General features: G+C 32.3%; 1 protein-coding gene across 1 annotated transcript in view; it reads right to left on the minus strand.

Moving 5' to 3' along the window:
• Positions 1–17,774, minus strand: part of LOC139503619 (uncharacterized) — a 32,984-nt gene extending 15,210 nt beyond the window's left edge. The window contains exons 1-8 of the mRNA XM_071293440.1: positions 17,562–17,774; positions 12,402–12,610; positions 11,410–11,487; positions 10,274–10,424; positions 9,422–9,530; positions 7,080–7,173; positions 6,473–6,550; positions 5,811–5,965 (exon numbers count right to left, since the gene is read on the minus strand). Of these exons, the coding sequence (XP_071149541.1) occupies positions 5,811–5,965; positions 6,473–6,550; positions 7,080–7,173; positions 9,422–9,530; positions 10,274–10,424; positions 11,410–11,487; positions 12,402–12,610; positions 17,562–17,661 (974 nt within the window). The 5' untranslated portion in view covers positions 17,662–17,774. The remainder of the gene's footprint in view (positions 1–5,810; positions 5,966–6,472; positions 6,551–7,079; positions 7,174–9,421; positions 9,531–10,273; positions 10,425–11,409; positions 11,488–12,401; positions 12,611–17,561) is intronic.
• Between the last annotated feature and the right edge of the window lie 613 nt (positions 17,775–18,387).

Raw genomic sequence — 18,387 nt, forward strand, 5'->3', positions numbered from 1 at the left:
TGCTTTAAAATGAATTTTTAAATCTCAGAATATGATCAAGATTCTTTGATAGCAAGTCCTTGAATTATCATTTCGATATAATGAAGTATTTTTAAGATGCTTGGATAGCAATTTAAATAGAGAGAACATAATTTTATCAATAAAACATCTTCATTCTATATAGATTTCTTGCCAACCTACTTTACACAAACGAGAGCTTACTTTGGTAGTATATTTATATTCGGTTATAGCTATATTAGCAGGGTTGATTTTTGTTTTTTTCCGTATAACCGCAATTTACTCAATTTTCTTTGTAATATATATATATATATACTAGAAGTAACAAGGATATCGTTTCTGGGGGCCTTTATAGTTTGTTGTTCATGCAATGTAAGCTAATGCGCCGTGTTGAAAACCGTACTTTGGCCTATGATGGTTTACTTTTAGGAATAGTGACTTAGATAAACAGTTTTCTTATTGGCATTCATACCACATTTTCTTATATTATTCTGCTCATTATTGAAATCTAATTATTCAAGGATTTTACTTTGCAATGACTACAAGAGTGATACATTTTAATATATACAGCCTCCTCTATTAATAACAACTGTTTCCTTTGAATCTTAAATAAGAAATAAGATAAAACAAAGGTTTGCATTATTTCGCAAAGGTTTCGCGTTGTAACGCAAACACTGGAAGAAAAATTAAAAAAAATATGTGGCGCTAATACGCTTCCGTAGATTTTAAGAAAGGTAGTGCATATGTTAATTAAGAATCAGTGCTCACCCATTACATTAAGAATTGAAAAATCGTAATGTACAGCTGATAGAGATGAGGATGAGTGTCATTTTTCAATCGAATGCTCACTTCATAACAATTTGAGGGAGGAACTCTTTCAGCACATTTCTAGCACATCTCGATGTTAACACAAGAAAACTTGACTATTATGGGGGATACTGACGATTGTATTGTTAAAAAATAGTTCTTTTGAATTATGTAGTAAATGTCTTGATACTGACTGTTATTTGATAAATATAGTTTTTTTTTTCTATTTTGTTTTGGCTCCGATTGTGACTGAGGCTTATGGTGCTATAAAGATAATCATGTCATATTATTATTGTTATAAAGTCTTTATGTTGTTCCAATCATTATACCGCCGCTTCAAAAAAGTGGGGTATACTGTTTTGCCTCTGTCTGTCCGTCCGTCCATCCAACTTCATCCCTCCATCCCATGAATATTTTTGTTGAATATTTTCATGAACTACATTACAAGGATTTCTGAAAGGTTTATTGAAGTCGGCCATATCGTGTGATAAGTTTTCAGATTCATCACTAAACCACTTCCTGTTTACCGAACACTTTTCACATGACAGCCAAGTTAAAAAAAAATCGTCATATTTTTCTGAGGAACTACAATTAAATACAATGATTTCTGAAAATTGGTTTCGGGGTTTATTAGTCAGCTATACTGAGTGATGCTTTTTTCAGATTCAAAACTCAACAACGAAATATTTGGGCGAGTTTTCATCAGTAGTTTGCACCATCACTGGTTGTTTATATGCTCTTTATAGACCCTGGAATTTGGAAAAATGAAATATTCTGTTCTGTTTTATTCTATATACAGATTTCAAATTGAGTATATAGAAAGTATTCGAACTACCTTAGCCTGATGTTATATATACGGAATTATTTCTTTAAAAACATGTTTTTATATCTAAACGTAATAATACAGACAGACAATTTTTGTTTATCCTGTTACCCTTATGTTTGACTTGATAAGTGTTGGACTTATGGATTGTCGGAGTATTGGGCTGTCGGAGCAATGGATTGTCGGACTATTTGGTTGTTGTACTAATGGGTTGTCAGACTAATTGGCTGTCGGACTAATGTGCTGTCGGACCAATAGGTTTTCGGACTAATGGGTTGTCTTTCCAAAGGGCTGTCCGACTAATGGACTGTCGGACCAATGGGCTGTCGGAATAATAGCATGTAACCTATATGGCCTGGTTAACTAAAGAAATTTCTAAGAGTTACCATTTGATATTAGGAGAACCTTTCTGGTGCCCTCTTTTCGTTATACATACACTACTATATTTTTCGACTTTCATGTAGATTTTTTTTTTATCTTTTCTGTTAATTTAAAAAGGAAGATGTGGTATGATTGTTAATGAGACCGTTACATGCCATGAAAGTCGAAAAATATAGTAGTGTATGTATGACGAAAAGAGGGCGCCAGAAAGGTTCTCCTAAGATCAAATGGTAACTTTTAGAAATTTCTTAAGTTAACCAGGCCATTTAAGGCAAATTATACAGTTAACAGTGACACCAATAAAATTCAAACTTGATCTATGTGTATACATGTTTCATAAGATTGATTGAGGCAAACAAAAATTATAAAATAGAAACCAACTTTGTGACAACTAATGTACTGATGAACATGGGTTAAACCTACTCCAGCCCCCCCCCCCCCCCCCCCCCAACCCGTCCCCAAAAAATAAAAAATTGCGGCACATTGGAAATTTGCTTTTTTTATTCCACATGGGACACTGAAGTCTTGTATTCATGACTAGAAAACATTGGTAATTACAAACAAAAATAAGATTGGTATGTACATTGTACTTCGCTGTTTCTAGTGTTGCAGTTAATTGAATGTGTGGAATTTGTATTCAAATTATTACTGTTATTTATCTTGTATTTATGCAGACATTCTCAGCTAAGTGGTTCCATTCCAAATCTCGGGATTAATGCAGTCTTTTGCAAAGGTTACAGCTAGAGACAGATACAGAAAATAAGGGCGTAATTCCTGTAAAGGTTAAAAAAACGTTGAGAATAGCAAAACAATTTTTTTGAAGATTCATCCAAAAAAAAATCTACCTCTATTTACCGGTTTACTTTCTTAAGAGGAGGGGGATTTCAGAAGGATAAGAAGTGTGCTTCAGCTGAATCCCCCTCCCCAAAACACACACACACAACAAGATATTATGTTATCGGAATCTAGAACTTGTGAGATATATGTAGAATGACGCATAGTAAGGAATGATTCCTTATTGATACAATTATATTGCTTGATAATTCTGATTTGATAGTTTTGCCGGTAATAGCATGATTATTTTACAGGGATTAGCGCAATTCCAACTTAGCAGATGTATTCTATTTGTCTATCTCGGAGATCCTGAATTTCAATTGCGGGATAGTAGTACAACAAAGCAGTAATTAATGTTTATAGCTACATGTATATATTAAGAGGATTCCATTATACTGGACTTCCGATATTAGCTATCACCCATTGCCTATTATTATTTTTAAAATCACCACCAACTTAAAATGTGTTAAATTTGCCTGTCCGTCTATATCCACCCGTCCATCACACTTCAGTTTCAGTTTATAAATGCTTTGACCAAATGATTCTATTATTGGTTTGTTAATATTATGTTACGGATCAATTTTGTGATTTATGCTGGTGGAATAACATCTCAGACGGATGTGTGCCATAAGAAATTACGAATTTTGCTTACATTTGTTAGGGCCATATATATCTTGCCTTTCCATGAACCAGGTTGACCCGGCTATTGCATTCCCATGAAGTTCATCATCTGTCAACCTTAAACCAGATGCTCAACAAGGCACAGCTTTATACGACCGCAGAGTTCGAACCCTGAACAGTTGGGGCAAGTATGGACACAACATTCAAGCTAAATACAGCTCTGAATTTGGATTGCGATTAAATAGTTGAAACAACATAGTTTTCTGACACAGAATGAATGTGGTCCAAGAACTTGAACTTAAAAATTAAAATTGGACATTTACCTATTATGGTCCAATATCCAAAATCTAAATACATGGTTAGATTCAGCATATCAAAGAACCCCCAATAATTCATTTTTTGTTAAAACCAAACTAACTTTAATTTTGGACCCTTTGGACCTTAATGTAGACCAATTTGAAAACGGGACCAAAAATTGAGAATCTACATTCACAGTTAAGATTCGGCATATTAAAGAACCCCAATTATTCATTTTTTGATGAAATCAAACAAAGTTTAAGTTTGACCCTTTTGGTCCCTAATTACTAAACTGATGGACCAAGACTCCCAAAATCAATCCTAACCTTCATTTATGGTAATAAACCTTGTGTTAAAATTTCATAGATTTCTATTTACTTACACTAAAGTTATGGTGCGAAAACCAAGAAAAATGCTTAATTGACCCCTTTTTGGTCGTTAATTCCTTAACTTTTGGGAACAAAACTCCCGAAATCAATCCCAACCTTTCTTTTGTGTTCTTAAACATTGTGTTTGAATTTTATAGATTTCTATTTACTTATACTGAAGTTAATGTGTGAAAACCAAGAAAAATGTCTAAATGTACCCTTTTTTTGGGCCCTAATTCCTAAACTATAGGGACCAAAACTCTCAAAATCAATCTCAACCTTCTTTTTGTGGTAAATAACAGTGTGTTTAAATTTCATAGATTTCTATAAACTTACACTAAAGTTAAAGTGCGAAAACCAATGTTTCTTCGGACGACGAAACGCAATTATCTTTTCAAGGATCTACTTGTATGCCCCACCCCCCCCCCCCCCCCCCCCCCCCGCCCTTATGTTTCATGACATATTCCATTTATTGAACAATCTGAAGAAAAATCCCAGACAAGTCTGTGAGTGAAGCAAAGAATGAAGTCATATTCCAATTTGAACCCCTTTATTTATATACTTTTTTACATAAATTTCTATTTATGCAGTTTTTTTAGTGGATGTTGCTATGGATAATATGTCTTTCCGTGGTAACAATTGAAGTCAACAACACTTAACGATTGTAGTTTAAAGTTTGAGTTAGCTTTTATGTATTTTTCTTATCGGTTATAAAAAAATCAGGACATTTAAGCTCTTAAACTGCAATATTCTGCAAATGAAAACTCCGTTTCCAAGGAAAAAATCGGTTGCTATGGTGATAAAACTAAAAAAAATCCCACACATTTTTCTATTGAATTTGGTAGAGTAGTATTCAAACTTCATAACTACAGTGCTAACTATTCTGTACACATTTGCACTTTTCTGAAAAACACCAGAGAAAATGTTGTAATTCAGCAAAAATCCCAATTTCAGAAAAGTTGAAAATATGCAGTTTTTCACAAAATTTTCCAACAAAATTCCAAATTTGGTTGACATGCAATCTTCACTAAAATGAAGCTTAAACCAAGTTCTATCAATGTTACATATGAAAATTAATGAAAAATGCATTATTCTATTCTTAATCAGGCTCTGAAATGTGGTGATTTAGCTGATTTTTGAAAGATTTTACAACGCTTAACAACCAAAAAATTGTGTGTCCGTTACCATGACAACCACTCATATTTTCCCACTCAAAATTATTTTTTGAGCATTTTTCATTTATTGCTTCTACTAGGCCAATTATAGATAAAATCTGAAACCCCCCATGTATCACATGTATATGGCACACTGCCTGGTTCTTATAAAGAGCTGTACTTAATATCAAAGGTCTTAAATGTTTTGTAATATTGACCATTCTTTTAAATAAACAATATAGATGACCTGGATCCTCATTACTAAATAATTTTTTTTTATTATCTATAGTCCGAAACATTTGCTTACATCGTATATGATAGTTGTTGTCCATTCGTTTGATGTATTTGAGCTTTTTGTTTTGCCATCTAATTAGGGACTTTACCTTTATCTTTGTGATTTTACTTTTTTTGTAGAAAGTACAGGCTAATAAGGATTTTCATACATTTTGAGTCCAGGTTCATGTGTACAGTTTTATTATTTGAAGTCTTTAAAGAATAAATGACAACCAAATGAAATATTTATTTTACCTTGTAAAGAGCATTGCGTGATCATGTCCGGGCAGGCTACCAGTTCTCGACCGTACCCATTTCTCAAAATTTGTCAGGGCGTCTGATGAGTCAACTTGAAAAGGACTCACACTGGTTAACTTGATTGATTCTGTCCATGATGAATCAGATCGAGTCTGGTAAAAGTATAATGAGAACAGAGATAAAGTATCGTATGAAAATAACATACTAGTTGTCCGATTAGGTTTTCCTTATTCATCTTCATTCGAAACGTTGTCACCTATTGGGTAAAAACCCTTTAATATCTCGAAAAACAATCCTCTTTAATAGAATAGTGTATCATTGATAAGGCATATCAACAAAGAACTTCTGTATACTAAGTTGGGGAAATCCCGCATTGCATATAGCATGCGATTGTTGAAAATTTTCACAAAAAAATAGGCGTGTACTACTGTATGCCAGACTTCCGTTGCGATTAAAACCCAGACTTGTGATTTTGGAAATATATCGAAACAAGTCAGAAAACTTTTAAACGTTACCTTGATAATTACAACCGTATTAATATCCAGCAAGTAATGCAGCACTCTTATCTTGAAAATGTTTCTATGTTGTCTTTGATGAAGAGTAAATGCTCAAAAAAATTTGTTTTCGGGTTCGATACTTTAAATTTCAAATCTACCAACCTTGGAAATGACTATTCCGGCAAAGTTTATTGCTATACTGTAAGATGTTGTTTGAATATTTGTGTACATGGCATCCATCTGAAAAAAGATGTTTGAAAATATGGACTAATTTTCATTAAATTCAAAAAATGGAGAGAAAGGGATACGTACAATTATGTATTTATATTTGTACTGACACAAAAGCAACTCCGGAATTGTACTGATTTTTATTGGTTTGCATCTTCTCTTTATTTCGGGTGACAACTGCTAAACAATCATACACTACTAGTACATGAAAAAAGCTATGAACTTCCGTGCTCCATTCAGATCATCATACTAATGACGACAGAAATATACTTTGCACACGGCTTTATACAAATCATCGTAAAAAAAATTGTGACAAATACAACTCAGGTTGTCTATGACTGCAATAAGAAAATCCTTCGTTTTTCGAAAACTTCATACTTTTGCAAACAGTTGATTTAAAAAATTACCATATTACTGATATCGATGTCAACACTGAAGTGCAGATTAAACATACAACATATAACATAAAACATGTACATAAGAGTTTGAAATTTTCTCCAGTCATATACGTTTGATTTATCAGTAGTAACGATAAGCTTACCCCATTAATAATGAACGCATAAAACTGTCGAATTGTTATTATTGCTTCTGCATCTTTTTCAACGTGGTTGGATTTCTTGCTTTTGTCATACCAACTGAAAACAAGATTTTTTTTGTATCTATCTATTTCCTGTGAGTAAAAAAACAGGGGATGTGGTATAATTGCCAACCCTCCACAAGCGACTCTTTATAAAATTTAGAAGCATTGCACATGTTGTACTACCATCGAAATTGGTCTTTTCCTTTCAAAATTTAAATTTGTTTATAAATGTTCCAATTGACATCCTTCCAATGTCTGACAAAACAATAATATACAGTGGAAAGTTAGTATCACTGTTTTTTATTCAATTTAATCTTATATTTTTGGTATGTGGGGTATACATGCCGTACAAATTTGCAACACGGGTTCGTGGTCTTAATAGAGCTTTCTTACAAATTGACGAAAGGTACGTATGCTTGACGAATCGTACGCAAGACTCGTTTTAGGGATCCTTTATTTTGACATATTTAAATAATAGTCGTGGAACTTCGGACAATTATCGTGTATGCAACGACACTTATAAAATTGGATTTTTCTTAAGATATATTTATGATTTCGGGACGTACGATAGGTTAGAATATGATTATTGATACCACCAGGTCGGGGGAGATAACACTACAAAATATTCTACATATAGAGTAGTCAGACGAAAAAAATGCCCCAAGAAGACTAAAAACCGGCCCCTCTCCAACTCTTTAATATTACAATGTTGCACTGTTTAACCTAAGAAAATACATTGTCTTTCCCAACAACAACTCAAATACTTCCTTGATTCAAAATTTGCAACGCTCAAAATAATAAAATGAAAATGAAGAAAAAAAGATGATCTTCATACTATATATGCCATATGCCATATGCTGTTGCTCGTTTCATAACGTTTGAATCATCGCCTCTCCCCTGGTAATATTCATTGCCCCCCTAAATGTGTATATATGATACACCGGAGCAATGGACGGTTATTTTAGCGTATAACTGCGTTTTACCTATAGTCCTGAACATTCATGAAATATTTGCCACTGGACGATAAGTGACAACTTCGCGTCTATCTTCCAAATATGTGTATCATTTTTTAGCAAATTTCGATATTCCACTTTGACAATTTGCTGAAAGTGTACTGTAACAAATACAAATAAATGTGAATCTTGTCGTTAAATTTAGACTTACGTACTTCAATAATGTCATTGAAATGTTAATCGTGCAACTCGTGCTTAAAAAATTCCCGAGGAAATGTGTGTACTCGTGGTTTACGTAAGTAACGTATCGTACGTAAGTGTATTTGACACTATTTTTCTCTGTTTGGTTATATTAAAATCGTGTATTAATTGCGATATTATTATTTTTGAAAAATAAACTAGATTTAAAAAGAATGCTGTTTTACTGGATAAAACAACGACTCTTTTAACTGTTATTGTGGAAATGAAATGCGTGCTCCCTTTACGTTCGTTCGTACCTTTCGTCAATTTGTAAGAAAGCTCTAATATACCAGAATAGTGCATTTTCTGTTAATTTACCAATTGTGGTATGTTGTCCTGGTTCAGTGTAAACTTTTTTTTTTAATCTTAATTTGTATCTTGATGATTTTATGAAATTTGAGAATCTAAAGTTGATTTTAAAGAGGTAGACCTAGGTTAAGGGAAATAACGCTTAAAATCATCAGTACGTTTATGCCAACCATTTTCAAAAACATATTCTAAGCTTCCAGGTTACATAGATTATTTTCAGTCTGTTTCAGGTAAATGCTTAAAATACATTGATGCACTTGACTTTTACAAACGCTTAACTGATTTAAAGAGTTATCTCCCTGAATCAAGGTCTACCCCCTTAATATCTAGATATTTTTAATATGGAGAAGAGATAATTAACCGAACAAATTCATTAATGCACCCAATGTATATACCTATGAGGTTAATAGATGCTATAACTACTGTTGTTAGATTGACTCAGATTATAATATTACAAGGTAAATATTACCAATGTTATTTCAACTGATCGGGCGGAGCTTTCGTTTTTAATATGCATAAGGACAGTCTACTTGAGGATGTGTGTGATTAGGATGATTGCCGTTATAATTATTACTGATTTCTAATCACCTATCAGTGTCATCAAAGAAATTTAAAAAAAGAATGACTTTTCATAGATGAGTTTATCCTAAAGCACCTATCTGTAGATGAATGGACTGGTTTATTATGAGCGAACCGGTTAAACTCCGCCCAGTCAAGTGAAATAAATCGAGTAATAATAGAGAAGAATTATTCTATAATAAAGATCATTCTATATTACTTGTAAATTAGAAAACAACTTACTATTTGTATATAGAATAGTCTACCACTATTAGAAGTTCTAGTTGGTAAGATCCTGTGCCACGTTTGTATCGTTTACGAGAAACACTTTTTAAAGTTGTTTCGGAAATTTCTACAAAAACAAAAAGAAGACTTTAAAGTGTATGTTATATTTGAAACTGCATATTTATTATATGATAAAATATTCAATAATTTCATTTTACACGTTTAAACATTAAAGTATATTATAAGATAAAGTTTATAAAATAGCATTATGCTGCACAATGCTTAAACTTCCCTGATAGTCTGGTAAACGCTTAGTCGCAATTTTGTTTAGGAATATCGGAACAAAATGGACCATTTATTTTCGATTTGTTGTCGTATATACGTCATTCCTAGTCGTGAATCAAAAACATAATGTTACAGACACTTTAACAGCAGATTACTAATGATATAAATGAGAGTCATCGTGTTCATTACCTCCAAAAAAGTGGTAAATGTACATGATAATTTACAATTAGTCTTTTCCTCAATTTTAATCGCTTTTTCTTATCAAGAGGAAATCCATTCAACATTGATGTTTACTAAATTCTCCTCCTAAATGACAAAACGTATGTTTCACTATCAACTAGATATTCACCTCACAAAAATAGCATAATTTCCAATTTTATAAACTACTATTTTTTTTTACTTTTTGTTTGGGTTTAACAGTATATGTTATACAAAAACTTCCCATTCTGACATCAAAATTTATAACTAGTAAATAAGTATGGTTAGTTCTTGATAGAGCTTTAAAATGGAAGATACATTTCTTTCATATAAGAAATGAATAGCTTTTTGTTTCAAATATCAAATTTATTTAAATAGCAAACTTACCTTTTAGCGAAAGATCATTAAATGTTACATTCTGTTTCTTTTCCTTAAAAATGAGAAATTTATTGTATCTTCGTTTGAATTGAAACATTGGTGAATGTTTTTTTTGTGATTGGAGGATATATTCCTCTCCTTTTGCATGAAAAACTCCAAACTGGAATAGAATAATAGAGACAATTGATTTTTAATGATTTTGTTAACCAATACCAGTAATTTTGCTTAATATATATATTTAAATATATTATTCTTCTATCACGAGTCAATTGTTCTATTGTAAAATTGTAATATGCATTACAGTACTTCGGTACTGGCATGAAAATACGGATTTTTTGTGTTAATAAAATTTGCTGTTATAAAATGATAGAAATTATAATAAATTAAGGAATGTATCTCCCTCGTGCAAAGCTCTGATTTCTTTCACGGATTTGGCTATACTTTTTGGACCTTTTGGATTATAGCTCTTCATCTTTTATATAAGCTTTGGATTTCAAATATTTTGGCCACGAGCATCACTGAAGAGACATGTATTGTCGAAATGCGCATCTGGTGCAAGAAAATTGGTACCGTTAATTTTATTAAAAAGATGCTGCAAACAATGGTTTAAAATTATATCTATACTATGTTTATGACATTGACAATTTTGTTAAATATAGGGCATTTGTTTTTTTTAATTTGAGGCCCTAAACAGTGCTTAAATGGAATAAATATTTAAATCGATAATATCTGATAACCATAAAGATATAATTTAATTTTGGATGTATAGCGTCTTCTGATTGGCTGACGTTATTTTGTTATCAGACCATAGACATAATTTAGTCATGTGACAGTGACGTTATCAACGTTTTTTCATGGTTTTCTACGGTTTAAATGGAATTTAGAATTAAATTATAAGAAATGACTGTGCTACGCGCGTTATTCAGTGTGCACCAAATTTTTTATGTTATTTCTTCATATATATAGACAGAAAAAATTTTACAGTCATTCCTTAAATAAAACAAATCAGCTGTCGAATCCCCCTTGAAATTTTCTTGCAAACATGTTAATCTAATGAATGTCCTAGCATCCGCTGTAGAATTGGCTGAGCCGTTTGATGAGAGAAACCTAGATTTGTTTGGGGTTTCTTTTGTCCTTGCTCTTACCATGCTGATACTACTTGTCCGATCAATCTGCATAACAAATACTGCTCCGTTGAAGTAATCTTGGTAAAATATAGATTCCTGAAATTGAAAATTGAAATTATAAATGAACACATTAAGGTTTTTTTTTATCCCAGGCATAGATTACCTTATGCGTATTTGGCGCAACTTTTTGGAATTTTGGATCCTCAATGCTCTTCAACTTTGTACTTGTTTGGCTATATACATATTTTTGATATGAGCGTCACTGATGAGTCTTATGTAGACGAAACGCGCGTCTGGCGTACTAAATTATAATCCTGGTACTTTTGATAACTATTAGCAACAAGTTAACATCAGACTCGTATATCATGTAAATGGTTAAACATAATTAATACTGGATTACTAGTACAGTGAAAACTGTTTAAACCGAACCTCTTCGGGACTTAATATTGTGTTCGGTTTTGGCTGATGTTCGGTTTTACCAGGTTCACAACGCATACAATTTGATATGACGGTGCTTTAGAAAATGTTTGGTTTATACAGGGTTTCGGTTTAAGCAGGATTCGGTTTAGCCAGGTTTCACTGTACCTTATTAGATTTTTTTTTAAATGGACCCTTATTAAACCATAAGTAATACAAGGCTGATAATTTTAAACGAGAGACGCGTGTTTCTTTAACAAAGTCAAAACATATAACCAGGAATTGCTTACATCCACCTCATGTGATCTTTCCTGGAAAGATTTATAACTGACAAACATACATTGTTTTTATATGATTTGATAAACTAAAACTCATCTTTTAATGCTTACCATTCCGGAGCACCCGATTTCAATCCCGGTTGTTAGTGGAGTTCGTGTTGTTTCTTATCTATTATTTATAACTGTTGATGTAAATGCCCTTTGATTTTTTAAATCTTGGTTTACTCCTTGGTTTTGATTTTTATTGTCTTTGAATGATATTTTTGTTTGATTAAGACAGTCTAAAACATTGCAACAATTTGGATATTTGCTTACCTCATTATCAGAAACATCTCTGGGAGTTATGGTATCACTTTTCAAGATAAAAGTAGGGACGTTCGGTTTAATATGATAATTGCGCTTAAGATGTATATGAACCGGAAATCCTTCCATTGAAAAATCAAAGTCAAACGTCTCTGGATGAAAAATGTCATCTGCTGATCTTTTTGTTCTTTTCCCTTCTTTTATGTGAATGTATATATCCTCTATAACAAACAAATAGATTGCATTTTCGTTTCAAATATCTTGCACATGGTATTATAGTCTTCACATTCAAGTTTTGTAGGCTTCGTAAACTTAACTTAATTGGGATAAGAATAGAAATATATGTCATTCATCATTCGTGTAAAGTATCCAGGTTTTTATTCTATTAAGTAATAGAAACTTAGATAGTAGGTTGGTTCAATTTTACAACAATATGAGGATCAATATACTTTATATAACAGCAGCTACGAAAACAGACTGATTTATCTTTTGGTTGGTGCCTGGTGGAGAATTGTCTTATAGACAATCTTACCATGTATTGTTATACTTTTCTACATAAGAAGATGCCTGTACCAAATCAGGAATATGACAGTTGTTATCCATTCGTTATGTGTGTTTGAGATCTTAATTTTGCCATTTTATTAGAGACTTTCCGTTTTGAATTTTTCCCAGGGTTAAATATTTCTGTGGTTTTTGACACGGTACAGGCATTTTCTCATGTTGAAAATGGTGGATTAACCTGGTTTTATACCTAGCTAAACCTCTTACTTGTATGACAGTCGCATTAAGTTCCATTATAATGACACAGATGTGTGAATAAAACATACTGACATCATAGATAGAAATGTCAGATATGGGGCACAGCAGTCAACATTGTGTTATAATCTTAATCAATATTAAAACAAACAAAGTAGTAACAAAGTAGTACAAAATGGCAGATAGACAAAGCACCTTGGCAAAAATGAAAGACAAGAATACAAAAATTTACTTTATACTTGCAGTTAACTTTTTGTAGCCTTAAAGTCATAAGAAACGAGTGACCGGTGAAAAATAATGTTCTTCCAATTCTTAAACCAATGCATACAAACATCATAAACTTAGTCTTCTGTGCTCGAATTTATCATTTTTTTCGTGTAAATTTCGTATAATCGTCAATTTTTTTTTCAATCGGTCAGTGTTGTTGTGAAAATATGGCAGGTAATTAAAGTTCGTGTTTTGAAGCCGAAGTTTAACGATTGTCACCTGTTTGTCAACAATTGACGAAAAATAAACAAAAAAGCATGGAAATTGAGCACGTGTTTAACATGTAAATTCAGATAATAGTTTATTTTAAGGACATCCATGCGTATTGTGGTCACCGGATTTTTACGAGATGGGTTACACTGAGGTCACCTTGCATACGGAAAATATATCGGGGGAATTGCTTGCTGGAAGGAAGCAATTCAAATAAAGTAAACTTCTTCTAAATATGAATACATTAAAGAATTTTCTTCAGAAAAAAAGTATATGTACATAAGTTTTACTATGAAAACTATCCATTGAGTTATAAAAAACATATGCATTATTTTTTTTTGATTTGAGGTTTCTTATGACTTTAAAATAGAATATTAAAAATATGTTTTAGTACAAACCAGTGTTTGGGAAAAGTGTCCTCCTAGTACAAATTAGACTTTCAATATAAAAAGTATATTAGTATTACATTATAATTGCAAATAACTCCTTTCGTATCACTTTAAATACTTTTTAGTAATATCTTAGAATTTAAAATTTATCGGGTTAGTACAAATCAGAAGGTCCAAGACCACAATTGTCGTCCTTTGATTTTCGTTGTTCACAAATATAGTTCCTAGTTTTGACAGTTGATTACTTGCCATTAATTTGTATACCCCTTCTAAATTTATTTCTCCATGTTTAATGCCTCAAATTACAAGAAGGGGGGGGGGGGGGGGGGGGTTGAAATTACACTGTGAAAAAATTTTTGTTCAGGATTTTAAAGGAAAGTAGTGATTTGTTCCAGCTGAAAAAGGTTGAAAATTAGCACTTCGGAAGCTGTCAAAAGATGTCAAGACGCACTAAACATAAAATTGTCCATTTGTCCATATTTTGAGTTAGAGCCAATGAAGTTTTCTATAATTTTGATATAATTTGTCCCAAAAGTAGTACAAAACACTGTAAAAATGCATTGAGAAAGCCCAGGTGGGATTTTTTTAATTTTCATATATCTTCTTAAAGAAATGCACTACGAAATAATTATCGTCTCGGACCAGAACTGGAATGTTGGTCCCTTATGGTAACCCCTTGATTCGATACTGTAATGAATAAATGACAGATTTGTATTTTCAACGGATAAGTTATGCAATTGTACTTAGTTAAGTTTTCTTATTGATCAATTTATAAATTACTTTATGCTTGTAGTCAACTCTTTGTAGCCTTAAAAAAGAATATTGAAAAATATGTAACAGTTCATACTAGTGTTTGGAAAAGGTGTCTTTCTAGTACAAATTAGACTTTCAATATATACATTATTACAAAAAGCTCGTTTAGTATCACTTTTAATAACTTTTGGTAATTTGATAATTAGTAAAAAATCAAAACTGGTCCCTTATAATCCCGTTGCTGCATTTCTGCAATGATTAAATGACAGATGTGTTTTTCCAACAGATAAGTTAAGCAATTGCACTAAAGGTCAGTTTTCTTATTGATCATATGATCAATTACTATCCGGATGTTTAAGTGGTGATATGTGATACCACCTCTTTATCTTTAGATTGTTTTACATCATTGGGCGTATTAAAAAAATCGTATCGAAAGGGTTTAGTTTAAACATATTTATTTATAGTGGATTGGAAAACTTATATTAATCCCTTTCCACTTTGCGGGTGCGAGTGCTGCCTTGTAGCGGCATTATCCTACTCTTTTTCGACATCTACATGGGTGTCTTTAACGTGCAAGAGATATGGCTCTCTCTTAACACGGGTCAGCCATTTATCGTCCCCTTCCGACTGACTATCATCGTTTCCTCAAGACCATACTCGCAGATGGTGTCAAGGGAGAGCCGAAAATTGAGTTCCTGAAATTTTCATCCCAAACGGTAATCGAACCAGGAACCTTTGTGTTAGTAGTCCGATGCATTAACCACTACACCACGGCTCTCATTATCGAAAGGGTAATACATAAATAGTGTTATGTTCCTGTAATTGAATTATTTCGTCTATCCGTCTGTTGCAAATTTCTGTTATTTATTTCTCAGAAACTTCAAATTAAAACTTCTTCTTTCTTGATCTAAGAATTATTATGTATCTAATTGACTGTGGCATGGTCAAATTTACAGGAAATGACATTTGGTGTCCATTCGTTTGATGTGTGTTATCATTTGGTGTTGCCATTTGATTAGCAAATTTTCGTTTTGAATTTTCCTCGAAGTTCAGTATTTTTGTGATTTCACTTTTTACAGAGTTACATATCAACATTTTAAGAATTGCAAAGTTGCAAGTTTAATTCTATGACACCTTTGGCTTTTTATAATTGTATGTAGGGGCAAACAAAATAAATGCTGGTTTTTAATATTATTGATACGAACTACAATTTTACAATCTACAATCTGTTTGAAGACAAATATCTATTCAAGTTCTTCTATTAGTATTAGACTTTCAGATATAAATAAACTCATCTCAGATACCAGGATTGAAATTGGTATTTGCGCCAGACTCGCATTTCGTCTACAAAGACTCATCAGTGATGCTCTAATAAAAACAAGTAAAAATTATGCAAAATAATGTGAGAAGTTGAAGATCATTGATAACCAAAAAATCAAAAAAGTTTTGCCAAATACAGCTAAGGTAATGTATTCTTGAGGTAGAATGGCCTTAGTATTTCAAAAATGTAAAGTTTAGTAAATAGTTAATTTTTAATTATGACCATATCAATGATAACTTATGTCAACATTGAAGTGCTGACTACTGGTCTGGTGTTACCCTTGTGGAATATATACAACACCAGCAGTGGCATGGACTCAGTGGTTGTATGAATAGACTCATCATAGATACCAGGATTGAAATGTTGTATTTGCACAGGACGCACGATTCTTCTACAAAATCCTCATCATTGACGATCGAATCAAAACACATTAAAAAGCCCCAATAATATACGAAGTTCAAAAGCATTGAGGACCAAAAAAACCTTGAAGTGTTGCCAAGTACAGCTAAGGTAATCTATTCCTCCGGAAGATAAGCCTTAGTATTTCAAATATGTAAAGTTTTGTAAACAGTTTTAAAAATTTAATCATGACCATACCAATGATAATCCATGTCAACAAAAAAGTGCTAACTCATGTCAACGCTGAAGTGCTGACTGCTTTAAAATCTCCTGTCACTCAGAAACCCACATTTCGACGAGTATGTGCATCCTTTATCTCCCAGTAAACCTGAAGTTAATACATCCGAAACTAAAAGTCTGATTCCGATATCGATGTTCTCCTTGAAATTCACAAAGTTGAACGACTTCAAAATAGACGTCTGTTACTAATGCTATGATTTCACTTTAGAAATTGCGATTTTCCCATTTCACAGAATTTAACACCCACTAACCCACCTGACTCCATTAGTGTATTTCATCTATGAGATGTAAACATCAGCCTGTAGTATCTAATGGGTTTATTTTTGTTTTATGGGTCGTACCATAGATAAATTATTGAACATAAGTTTAATTGCTTATTCGTAAGGGACGACATCAAAAGTTCAATGTAGGATAAAAAAAACTTAATTCACATAGTTTTTTCACTTTTCTTATATTTATAGTGTCACAATCGGGAACAGGATAAGATGGCAGAGGCAAAATAACCACAAGTGGAATAACTCAGTTGGCATAGGTGATGCATATATTCATTAACGATCACTTAACCATGAAGGAGTCAAACTTCCAAGGGGATGACTTCAATTTTATCTTTTTGAACGATAAATTAATTCCTTAACAAATTTTATGCAAGACTATCAATAAAATTCTTATAGAAAATGTATCATGAGAAGAACAAATAATAAAAAAAAACTTGAAAAACACTGAACTCTTTGAAACTGATAATTTAAAAGACAAAAAAAACATATCTAAAACTAAAAGCCATACCAAATCAGAGCTCGTCAGAATGGTCGAATTATTTTAGAAATTATTCAAGCTTACCTTTGAACTCAATATCAGCATCCTTTGGAAGTCTCAGAAAGGAATCTACTTTCGACGTCGATAACATTGTCATAAGTAAAAGTATAAAATGTAAGTCCATCTTTGAAAAACAGTCCACTTTCTCCGTCAAAACTGAAATTCTTTAAAACGAAACATGTTGGGCGTTATTCTTTCTAAATGTAGTATATATTTTTAAGCTAATTAATTTTATTTATTCGAATTGACCTGCGAATATTTTAAAGGCGTAACATTTTACCACTTAAAGATACATGCGTTATCATATTGTAAGTATTACATAAACGATATAATTTAATTGTCTGATGAAAGACGACTTTTTCGTGTACTTCCTCTTTTTACGTAGTAAATGAATGATCAAAGTACTAAGATATATTGGTTAGCAGTTGATGGATATCGGTGAAGCAGATGACTAGTGGTGATTTGCTGTACCCGTAATTCCATCATCAATATTTGACTTACCCGTAATATCATGATTTCAATGTGCTGTACCCGCAATTCCACGATCAATATTTGACGTATCCGTAATTCGATCATTTTAATTTGCTCAACCCGCAATTCCACCATCAGTACTTGACGTATCGGTATTCTATCATTTCAATTGCTGTATCCGCAATTCCATCATCAATATTTAACGTATCCGTAATTCCATGATTTTAATGTGCTGTACCCGTATTCCATCATCAATATTTGACGTACTTGCAATTCCAATATCAATATTTGACGTACCCGTAATTCCATCATTTTAATGTGCTGTAACCGCATTCCATCATCAATATTTGACGTATCCGTAATTCCATCATTTCAATTT

The sequence above is a fragment of the Mytilus edulis genome, chromosome 14 (genome assembly GCF_963676685.1).
Source record: "Mytilus edulis chromosome 14, xbMytEdul2.2, whole genome shotgun sequence".
Lineage (NCBI taxonomy): Eukaryota > Metazoa > Mollusca > Bivalvia > Mytilida > Mytilidae > Mytilus > Mytilus edulis.